Below are 12,379 nucleotides of genomic sequence, written 5' to 3'. Positions count from 1 at the left end.
CACTGCAACACATTACACCATACTGACGCATAGTAACGTTGGAAGCTACAAGCTGCAGCTAGCCAGCAGCTAAATAACTTTGCAGTGCACACGCAGATTGATGTTAGCGTTATTGTGCAATGGTTATGCTTATCTAGCGTCTTTTCTGACCATACACCGTTCCAGTAATCATAACGGCGCACACGCACGCGCGCAGACAAGTTAAGTTCAGGTCTTTTATTTTACATATCTGTGATTGTGTAGGCGAGAACTGCATTTCCCTGTTGCTTCACTGTTTGTTTACTGCAGGACTTCCAGGTTCCTGAGTCAAGGGACCCAAACTATGGAGGCCAGGGTGGCTTTGTAGTGCCAGTCTTGGGCATGCACAAGCTGGTGCGCATGGACTGTAGTGGTTTCACCCCATTTAATATTGTGTATTGTTAAAAAAAAAAAAAAAAAATGCATTTATTGTAACTGGGTATTTTGTTTATGAATTGTAGAGATTATTGGCATGCACTTAGACCCGAGATTATGTAAATGTATGGTTGATGTGATGTTGGTAATATAAAGTAATTGGTATCTTCCAGTGGGTGGGGACAGGCCATTATATCTAGCCCTCTGAAGGGAGGTGGATTAGTTGGGTCATGGCGCTGTCTGTTATGTAGTAGTCATGTAATGTGCATGTAATCAGGTGATGCAAACATAGTGCAATACAGTGTTCTGTTTTGTAGACAAAGTATTTTTTTTGTTGTAATAATTACTTGAACTTTTATTTTATTATAATTTTTGTGTTAAATTTCTGCTGCTACTTTGGGAAACCAGACCCAATAAAACATCTTGTATTAAAAGTTCTATCTTTGGCCATTGTCCATCAGATGATATGTACAGTAAAAGTGTGTTAATTTTTTATAAAATGATTAACAATGATTTAGCAATTCCTATCCATTATTGGCCAGTTTCACTGTCAAAAAAGCCCAAAGTCCGTCAGCTTCATAGGGGGGCTTTGCCCCCCAAACCCCTGCCACCACCTTTTATTTTTGAAAAGTGGAGAACCCTGATAGAGGTCACAAAAACGTATATATTTTTGCAGTACATAGGTACTTAGTGGTCACATTAAAATAAATAAATAAAGCCACTAATGATTTAGACCAGGGCTTTTCAAAGTGTGGGGCGCGCCGTGAGAGACAAAATGGATCAGTTTTTAGCTGTCTATGGTTTTTAGTACCTAAAGCTACAGTGAGTGAGGAGACAAAGTCTGGGCCAAGCAAAAAACCAGAGCCTCCAGGATGTTGCGATTTGCAACTTCAGCGCAAATTCAACCAATCCCCGCGAATTCAGGGCGGTGTTGCAATTATATCCAATCACCGCAACTTTCCTGCAAATTTGACCAATCGTTGGTGTCGTCTTGAGGTGACGTCGACAAACTACCTTCCGCCTTACTTCCGTGTGTTCAAGAGAAGCAGCATGCGCGTCGTGTTGCCAGATTGGATGATTTCAAGTGCATTTTGGCGGGTTTTGAACATATTTTGGACTGGAAAACGTCAGCAGTATCTGGCAACACTGAAAGTGTGTTATGTTTACAGTGAAGGACTGTGTGCACTTTATTTTTTTTTACTTAATACAAGAAGTTAATGGATGCCAACATTTTTGCCAAAATGGTATTTTGTTTTCCATTGTTTAGGCAGCTTCAGCATCATGCTGTGAGATTCTGTTCAAACTGTTTTTTTCTTCTATGAAGCCTGAGCCATTTATTTTATTAGTTTATAATTATTGTTTAATTTAGTCTTCAGGAGAGACTGCCTGCACACAGTACTAGTATTAATAGGGTTTTTTTTCTTACATGAAAGCTGAGGCATTTATATTATATTTTAAGGTAACTTCATGTTGTGCTGTGAGGTTCTATGCACTTTAACTTTTGAACCAACAGGTGCATTTGGATAAGTAAAGCCTATTTTTCTGCATTTTTGTAGTCCTGGTAATCTTTTATATTGGTAAAGTTGTTTATAGGACCATTTCTCTTTGTTTTTTTTTTAATCAATAGTTTTTCAGTAATAACTTAATATTTAACATGTCACTCAATTTTAATCACAAAAAGAAAATCGCAACAATTTCTCGCAACTTTCACTTCCTCCTGCAATGTAATCGCAACAAAAACCTAAAAAACACCGCAACTTTCATCGCAATTTTTTGGAAAACTCCCCGCAACATCAGACATTTTAGCCCACAACAATCACAAAAAAGGCCCGCAGAATCCTGGGGGACTGGAAAAAGAAGGAAGTATGACCACGATTATTTAAAGTTTGGATTTTCATGGACTGGATCTGAAGATGCTCCACTGCCACAGTGTGTTGTCTGCCAAGAGATGCTAGCTAACGATGCTATGGGATGTTTAAAATGTGTAAAACAAGATGTTTTAAAAAGCACAGATGTTTAAAATGTGAAAAAGAAAATGTGTACAACCATTTTTTTAAAAATACGAATGGAACATTAAGTATAGCAACAACAAAAATTGTAAGGGGGGGGGCACTGTTGTTTATTTGCTCTCCGAGGGGGGGGCTGACTCTCCCACACTTTGAAAACCCCTGATTTAGACTAACCCGTTGTTGGGTCCAAGTTTGGTTTGGGGTGGAATCTTTTTCTACAGAATCCTCGTTGTTGTGATGAGGGTGGTGGTTGTTGAGCTCCATTTCTGCGCATTCATCATCCAAAGTGAGATCTGTTGATAGTGAACTACTAGAAGTTTCTGTAACTGGAGGATTCTTGTTAGGCAGGTTGTCTGTCTTCTTGAAGAAAGATGATATGCTTCTTTGTGCCATCACGAGAAGAAGAAATCATGCAGTGTGAATTCTTGCATCAGTGTGAAATTAGTGTGTGGGACAGCGTGGCTAAAATATTTGGGGCATGTGGCCAGGACCCGTCTGGATAGATTGGAGACTATTTTTGAATCATAATAGTCCATAAATGCCTACATTTTATATATAAATGTTTCTCATTTATATTTCAGATCACTCCAGATTAGCATTTTTATCACAAGAATTTTCCATGGTCTGTTAACTCTGGAAAAATTTTTCCTGTGCATGCACTATCAACCGATCTGCTCATCAGAAATAGAAGAAATATTTACACTTACCTTTTGATCTTTGGCTGGATCGAGTTGAAGTTTAAAAATAAAGGCACTGTTCATCAGGGTTACAGTTCTCAAAATTGAATTGAATCGCTGTCCTGAATCATCCGACGTGCATAAAATCTGCGTGCCGTCTTGCAACAAGTTTTATCTCCAAATAGCCTGAACTATGTCTGACAGCATGGCAGGCGAGAGATGACGTTCACACACACTTATGTTTTTCAGCTTTAATGTCCATTTAGGTACCCAGACATGCGTGCATACACAGTTGTGTTTTGGTCTGGGGAAATCTCTTCTCTCTGCTCTCCCTCCTTTTCTGTTCTCCAGTCACTGCAACAAACGCGCACAACGTTAACTCACAACAGGTGCATTGACTTTGCCACTCACCTTCCCTGGCCCCACCCTACATTCAAAAACCGATACTAAGCCACACCCCCACTTCCACAAATACGTTTGAAGTTCTTCATACTAACTGTCCAGGTTTTTGTGTCATGCCGAGATAATCATTATAAAGAATCGCGATGCCTCCTCTGCCAGTTAGACGAGGCTGGTGTATATAACTGCAACCAGGAGGACTAGTTTCATTTAATGCTACAGACTCATTTGGTTTAATCCATGTTTCTGTTTAAACACAGTACATTAAACTGATGATCAGTAAGAAGTTCATTAACAGTTCATGCTTCAATGTAATGGTACCTGTGTGATGACTCTGTGCAGGTAGCAGACAGACAGTTTAGTCTGTCCGTCTGCTCCCTGGCCTTGGCTCTGGATTGTCACAGATCAACTAGGCCTGTTCTGAGACTATGAGCTATGCTGCGAGAAATGAGAGCGGCACCTTCCCAAGTGGGATGGATACCGTCCCGCCCTAACAGATTATTTGTTTGATCTTTAGCTGTGTGAGGACATGAAAACCGAGACATCCATGGATGGAGAGACCTCAGAAGCCTGTGTGAAGAAAGAGGAGACCCTGGAGCTGAATATCTACAACTATGGAGACGATCTCGACAACCCACCTGAAGGTCTCTCTGTTAAAGTGGAAGATCCTGACGATAAAGACCATCTCTGTAAGATATTAGGCCACTCTGGTGCTCAGTAAAGCTGGGCATACACTGATTTTTTTTTTTTTCAGTCGCGGTATTCAGCTGCTGCTCACACTGAGTGAATCGCAGGGGTAAACAGCATGCAGCTTATGATTCCTGTTCTCACACCTATACGATCTGATGCTCAGATGCAATGCTCAGGATTTCAAACAGGTTTGATTTTCATCCGATCGATCGGGAGGAGGTTGTGAGGTGTTAATTGCTTGTCGTTACCCCATGTATACTACACGATCCGAGACGCATGATTGAGCCAAAACTCGGCCCGATCTCCAAAATAGTCGCACGAGTGAAAATCGTGTCAAAATTGGGCCAAAAATCGCACAGTGTATGCCCAGCTTAACACTCACTGTTTATTCTACCCTGCACACTATCTGGTGCACTAAAAGTGCAATACAGTACATTTGGGATGTAGCCTCAGTCTCTCCTTATTTTAATCAACAAATTGTGACATTGAAATTTAGATTTTTTTTATTGATTAAAGTATGAACTTTGTTTATGGAGCGTGTAACATGGTAGCGAGGAGTAAGAGAAACCTTATTTATTTAAAATACTTTAGTCATTATAAACTGATAACATGAAGAAAAAAAAGTATGGAATATCACACGATGGGTGTGTGCAAAAATCTATGCCACGTGGTTTTATTTTCATATAACAGCATGGCCCAAAGTGTATGATTCCCCTCAAACCATAGTGATTTGCTTGCTATTGCAATTTTGAATTTATTAATGAATGACACATTAAATGAATGTTTAATTTGTTTCTGTTTACATTTAATGTGGCATAAAGTCTGTCATTCTCTCCAGCCACTCCTGTGTTTTATTCTGAGACAAAAAAAAAAAAAGTGGGATGTCGTGTGACTGAGAAACCAGAAAGCACAAAGTCCTCTGTCCTGAAGACACTTCCATCTTGGGAAACTTACTGGCTGATACCTGGGTCTCCTTCCATAAATGTTAAATAAATGTGTCCTAATGTCTTCATCACGTTAGATTATAGTATTCCCCCCCCCCCCTTTCTTCCACCTGTTTTTTTTTGTCCAGTGTGGTCACCTGCTAGTATCCACCCACTAGCCAGGTCTCTCTAACCATGTGAGTGAAGGCTAACATGTACTTCCTCCAAGACATGTTAAAGCCATCAAACTCCTCTTTTTCAACTGAAGCTCATGCTGTGTGTAAATGACTCTTATTGACGGTGTATATAAGCAAGTTAACTACTTCCTGTAAGTTTTATTTTTGTTAGTGCCTTTTACGTTTTCGGGTCTTTTTATTTTGAAGCCCTTCTGGCGTACTCTCATCTGAGAGTCAGCAACTTGCCCATAGGCGTTCACACATGAACGGCAGCTAATTGAAGAGTGGACGGAAGGAAAAGGTGTTTTGAAGACGTTGCATTGCAATGTAAAGTTTCATTATGGATAATTAAGCGCCTAGCTGGAAATGGGGAAAAAGGTATTGTGTGTTTCAACTTGTTTTATAACTGTTTGCTGTGACGTGTTATCCTAATTAACTGCTGAAAGGGCGTTTACGTATATCGTTGTTGTATTAGCCATGCTAAGGTTAGCTTATGCGAAAGGGTGCTACATGGATAAGCTGTAATGTCATGTTAATGCTGGTTTTCTAGCTTTTCATGTGCTTTGACCGATTTATATGTGAGTGAATACTAGGGATGTTCCGATCCGATCACGTGATCGGAAATCGGGCCCGATCACATGGTTTCAGACTCGATCGGAATCGGGCATTGCCTCCCGATCAGGGATCGGATATATATCTATATAATATATTCTCATTTTTAACACATCAATAACTATGTGTTGGCACAGAGTGAGACCAGACCTCTTGTCTCAACACAGCAACATCAACGCGTGCGGCATGACATCACTTTGTAGCGGAGACGCTATTGGTTATTGGCTGCCTGTTGCCGGCAAAGTTGAACACGGAAGCAGTTCGAAGCGGAAAGCAAAGCATGAGATCATTTTTTTTTCATTGGATGACAAAAGAAACGGGCTCAAACCTGAAAGGGTAGAAATGCTTGTTTTCATCAAGAAAAACGTTCATTTCCTTAATTGAAATTACTGTACACCACTGTGAGATGCATTCTTAAAAGCAAATTACCGGCACTGTGGCACTTTATTTTTTTTATTTGTATACATTCCTGCCAGGTATTTTAAGGTTATTTTTTTTAAATGTGTTATTTATTGTTCAAACTGCCTCACGTAAGTGCTCTGTTTGCTAACAGAGTTGTTGGATGTTAAAATAAGGTGTTAAATAAAAAATGAGGAACATTCTGGATCCGTTTCTTTCCTCGTCTTTATTTTTTATGGATTATAAGAAGTATCGGATCGGGACTCGGTATCGGCAGATACTCAAAATCAAATGATCGGTATCGGATCGGAGGCCAAAAAAACCTGATCGGGACATCCCTAGTGAATACTTGATAAATGTCCACGTGTGGTTAACTGGCATTATGGAAATGTTTATGCTTGTAAGAGCTAACTTTATTTTATTTATCCATCTGCAGCTCTTGCGGTGTTTGTGAAGAAAGGTTGTGAAGGAAAGGAAGTATATTTGTGTTTAAATTAAGGATGACGGCTGAACATAATAAATGCTTCTTGAAACATCAGTAAGCTTCATCATTGTCTGGCTGGGGTTCGCTATACTGTGTCATATGATAGCAAAACACACCTGGAGGGCAGTGCTATGTGCTCTGTTCCCCACATGCATAAGCTTGCAGAAGATCTCAACCAGCTGTGATTTAATGGGGGACAGAGAGTATGCCCCTGGAATGGGATGTTCAATAAGAGACAGTGGGTGTGAGAGACAGGAGTCCAAATATACGGATTTCGGGGCATCACCGTGGTGCAGCTCCAGGGTCCTGGATTCGATTCTAAGCTCGGTTTGCTGTCTGTGTGAAGTTTTGCAAGTTCTCCCCCTGTCAGTGTAGGTTTCCTCTGGGTCCACTGGTTTCTTCTTCAGCAAATTGGTTATGCTTAAATTGCCATTTGGGGTGTGGGGGGAGTTTGTGTTTTTTTTTTTTTTTTTTTTTTTTTTTTAATTAAATATGAATCCTATATGTATGGCATTGGGGGGGGAAATGTCTAGATTTAGAAATGCCATAATTGTCAGCAAGCTCAAATAGAGATGTGCATTGGACTATTTTTATTTATTTACTTACTTTCTTACTTGGTGTGTGGATAGTTAATTTTGTTTGTACCTGCATGTGATTTTCATAACAAATTTGGGAAATTCTGTTCCCCAGAAGATAAGCAAACAAGTAACTGAATTTAAAATAACCCTGACCAGGCAAGTCCTAAGAGAATACTGTAAATACATCATGCAGTGCCACAGTCATGTTAATGAACATTCGTTTTATTTTGCCCTGCAAGCTTCGTATCTGACCATTTTGTTTACTCCCACAAAGAAGTTAAAAAAAACCTCATACTCGTATCCAGTACTGGCACAAAATATGGAAATGCCTAGGAAAAGATCGATTTTGCATACTTAATCCGTGCAAATGACAACAGAATCTGCACTGAAGGCAACTGAAATACATTGTGAAAATACAGAGACCTCTTTTAACCACAATTTTATACTTTAACCAGAAAACACTAGCAGTTTTGGCCATCGTTGTGTGATAAACATCATAAATATTGGAAATAGTATCTCTTTGTTTAGTTTAGCCCCAAAACCAACCTTAATCACTCCTTGTTGGGCAATCCTACCCTGATATGCTAATTATTCCACAGGTGAAAACCATTAACTAAATCATGTGGTCTCTACAAATAATTCATTAGAAAAAGTATTTATCCTCTGACTACAGCCAGACAACAGGCAGAAATGGCATCAGAGAGAGAAACTACAGAAGAGCAGCGTATTAGGATGAAAGTTTTGCGGGAGGAGGGCCATTCATAATGAGCCATAGCAAAGAAACTGCATGTGACCCACAGTGCTGTCTGGAAATGCCTCATGCATCACCAGAAGACTGGGAACTTCAAGAACATTTCAGGCAGAGGAAGGAAGAAAAAGTTGACTAAAGCTGATGTCCAGTACCTCAAGACTACATCCCTACGAGAGAGGAAGAAATCCAGCAAGGAACTGGCACAGGACCTCCAAGATGCTACAGGCAAGGATGTCTCTCCACACCTGGTTAGGAAGACGCTCTCAGCAGAAGGCCTCAAAGGTCATGTGTCAGTGCGCAAAACTTTTGTTGACAGGTGGAAATAAGCAGAAGAGACTTAACTGGGCAAAAATTCACAGGAGTTGGACTTCTGAGCAGTGGAAAAGGGTCATGTTCTCAGATGAGAAGAAATTTGAATTATTTGGCAACGCTATGCAACAGTAAGTCAGATGCAGAAAGGGAGAAAGATGCAAGGCAAACTGTATTTCTCCCACAGTAAAACATGGCGGAGGGATCCTGCAAGTATGGGGAGCCATCACCTACAGTGGAGCTAGTCATCTCTACAAAATAGATGGGACCCTCACTGCTGACAAGTACAGACAAATCCTTATCCATCATGCTGTGCCTTCTGGAAGAGCTCTCATTGGCAACAAGTTTATCTTCCAGCAAGATAATGACCCAAAATACACAGCCAGGATGGTTAAACAGTATTTACAAAACAAAGAACAAGATGGCAGCTTGACAATTCTTGATTGGCCAGCCCAAAGTCCTGACATGAATATAATTGAGCAAGTCTGGAATTACATGGCGCAAGAGAAGGTGAAAAGGGCTCCTTCAAACCTGCCACAGCTCTGGGAAGTGTTGCAAGATATATGGAGATCAATTCCACTTGATTTTATTCATAAACTTTGATAGCATGTCTGATCGTGTCAGTGCACTTCAGTGTCGAGGGGTTCCATACCAAATATTGATATTTTAGAATGATTTACTCTGGTTATTTGTAACATTTGTTTATGATGTAAATGTTTAGTTTATTAAGAGAACTTGAGAACAAAAGGTCAAATTGTTGTTTTGTCATTTTGGTAGGTGTTTCCATATTTTTTTGCCAATACTGGTACCTTGTGTCCTGTTTGATCCCAGTCCTGATGGACACCTCTAGTCTCAACCAGATGCTCAGTGAACCTTACTGGCAAGCTTTCTTAGGATAATCTTTATACAGTACTAATGTACCGTAAGTGGTCTTGGATAGACACACAGATTGCACACACACTTGGGCCACATTTCTTCCTGTTGTGTTTTCTCTACTCCTAGACTGTGAAGTTTGCAAATCCTTCTTCCTTAACAAATGCGAGGTTCATGGACCACCTCTCTTCATCCCTGATACTCCTGTTCCCATGGGAGTCCCTGACCGAGCCAGACAAACACTTCCTCCTGGGCTAGAAATCCAGAAGTCCAGTATTCCTGATGCAGGCCTGGGAGTATTTAATAAGGGGGAGACTGTTCCAGTAGGTGCGCACTTCGGCCCCTGCCAGGGAGAGCTGGTGAACCGAGAGGAAGCCAAGAACAGTGGAGACTCCTTGGTTGTGAGTTTGTCATAAATTTTATTATAAAGATTGTATATTTTTATGTAACAAAATATGATCACTAGATGAAGGTAGCTCCAATTAATATCAATTTCTTCTCGCCGATATGTGGAGTAGTGGTGTAAATCGCAAGTTTGAGTACAATGCGGTCCGACATCGGTTCTTTTAGCTAGTGTGGTGGAACTTGCCTGTTAATACTAGTAACACCTCAGTGCTCAAGCAAATATTTCTTTATTGTATAATTATTCATGAAAGTCCCATAAAATCACAAACCCAGGTAGTCCCCAACATGGGTCCTCCCATAACGACTCCTAAACATGGTCAGCTTCCTGTATTACACAAATTATTAGTTGTCATCAACATTGTTATAGTCTGTTTTCCCAAGTGCAGTTGAGAAAAACTGTACCAAGTTTTCCTTGACTGTGCTGCATGCACAACATGGTAGCTTCTCTCTCTCTCACAAACACACCCACACCCAAAAACAAGAAACGTATTCATTTACACTTAGTTTGTTTCTTTTCTAAATGTCGAGGATAAACAGAGAAGCATGACACTACAGGATTTGAACAGATACTGTTAACTATAATTAATGCTAAAGTTAATATAAAACTTGTTACCACACCGTGCCAATGGTTTTCGATGCCACAAAATTTGCCACCTATGCGAGTTGGTTTGTTGCTGGGGTCAGCAGTTGGTGTGACGTTGTTTCATTTCCGTGAATTCACAAATGCAGACAAAATATAATTTGAACATCGGTTCAGTGAGGGTTGATTTAAATATGTACAGTATATACCTGGTGTGCTGTGAGGCAAAGCGAAGTGTGCTGTGGAATTTTGAGCAACCCCATGCATTTTTATGCAGGCTCGTGTAATAATAATTTTTAAAATACAACGACTGTACTTTTTCATTAAAAATGTTTGTAGGTAGTCACTTTTTTTTTTTAATCTAAATGGCCTTTAATCCCATTTTGAAAATAAATTTGGGTCCAGGGAGGAGGATTATTATTGTAGTGACCAGAAAAGGCAGTCGCTTTAGTTGTTGCCAGTTCCACGGAACCATGCCAGAGTGCAAAGGCTCAAGGGGCTGTTAATGTTTAAGCTTGGAGAACATTAGGGGCTAAATAGCAGTGAGCCACCTTGACCAAGACTCCTGCAGTAATTGACCACCTCTGTCCAGTATTTCTGATAGGCATGTATCTTTGTAGTAAAATAAAACATCTAGAACCATGTTATGTACAGAGCATAGGATGTCACATAAGTCAATCAGTCCCTATTCCAGTCCACCATCCCACCTTGCCTGAAGTCCTCTACCATCTTCCATTGCCAAAAAAAAGACCATTCGCAGCCTGAATGACCACTGACCAGTGGCACTTACTCCCGTCATCATGAAGCGCTTTGAGCTAGCTATATATATATATATATATATATATATATATATATATATATATATATATATATATATATATATATATATAAATAAAAAAGATGAAGAAAAATGCAGTGGACCCAAGACAGAACCTTGTGGAACACCAAACTTTTTACCTCAGTATGTCTAGAAAAATCACCTTTTACATCAACATACTGATCGTGATCAGTTAAATAAGAGCTGAGCCAGGAGAGGGCCATTCCCTTAACTCCCACAACATTTTCTAGTCTATCCAGAAGAAATGGAATGATCAATGGTATCAAATGCTGAACTAAGGTCAAGCAACACAAGCAGCAAGAGACAGCCCTGATCAGGCGCCAACAGTAGGTCGTTTACTCCTTTAACCAGAGCTGTCTCTTTGCTATGATGAGGTCTAAATCCTGACTGGTACATTTCATGGATGTTATTCCTATGTAAATATGAGCATAACTGCTGTGTCATGGCTTTTTCTAGGATTAAAAAGGTAGTTCTTCTACACTTACTACTGCACCCTGCTCACTCCCATAATGGCATCATATTTGCTGATGATACTACCATAGTGGGGCTCATCTCTGGGGGGAAGGAGTCTGCTTATCAGCGCAAGGTGGAGCAGCTGTGGGGGTGGTGCTGAGACAACAAACCTGGTCCTCAACCACCAAAACCAAGGAGCTGATCATAGACTTCAAGAAAAAGAAAACGGACTTTCAGCCTATTCTCATCAGTGCGCAATGTGTGGAGTGGATCCTGGACTTCTGATTCCTTGGGGTGCACATAGAGGAGGAGCTGACCTGGAGCTCTAATGCCACACAAGTGATAAAGAACGCACAGCAGAGACTTTACTTCCTGATGATCCTCAGGATGAACGACCTCCCTCAAAAACTGCTTGTCCTTCTATTGTTGCTCCATAGAGAACATACTTACATACTGCATCAGTGTGTGGTTTGTCAGCTGCACAGGAGCAGAGAGAAAAGTGCTCCAGTGGGTTGTCACCACCACCCAGATCATCATCGGATGCCCTCTTCCCTGCCTGGAAGAGCTTTACAGTTCCTGCTGCCTCAAAAGAACCCTCAGTATATTAAAAGATCCGTCCCACCCCAGAAGTTCTCTCTTTGAACTGCTGCCCTTGGGCAGGCAGTTCACGTCAATTAAAGGAACAGTCCACCGTACTTCCATAATGAAATATGCTCTTATCTGAATTGAGACGAGCTGCTCCGTACCTATCCGAGCTTTGCGCGACCTCCCAGTCAGTCAGACGCAGTCAGACGCGCTGTCACTCCTGTTAGCAATGTAGCTAGGCTCAG

At 40.6% G+C, this 12,379-nt stretch overlaps 1 protein-coding gene across 1 annotated transcript in view; it reads left to right on the top strand.

Annotated features, from left to right (window-relative positions):
- The window catches only part of LOC132867693 (zinc finger protein 345-like), a 94,909-nt gene that overhangs the window by 43,109 nt on the left and 39,421 nt on the right, over positions 1-12,379 (top strand). Inside the window, exons 2-3 of the mRNA XM_060900704.1 lie at positions 3,996-4,167; positions 9,403-9,674. Of these exons, the coding sequence (XP_060756687.1) occupies positions 4,008-4,167; positions 9,403-9,674 (432 nt within the window). The 5' untranslated portion in view covers positions 3,996-4,007. The remainder of the gene's footprint in view (positions 1-3,995; positions 4,168-9,402; positions 9,675-12,379) is intronic.

This window comes from Neoarius graeffei, chromosome 19 (genome assembly GCF_027579695.1).
Source record: "Neoarius graeffei isolate fNeoGra1 chromosome 19, fNeoGra1.pri, whole genome shotgun sequence".
Classification (NCBI taxonomy): domain Eukaryota; kingdom Metazoa; phylum Chordata; class Actinopteri; order Siluriformes; family Ariidae; genus Neoarius; species Neoarius graeffei.
This window is presented reverse-complemented; position numbering and strand designations above follow the sequence as displayed.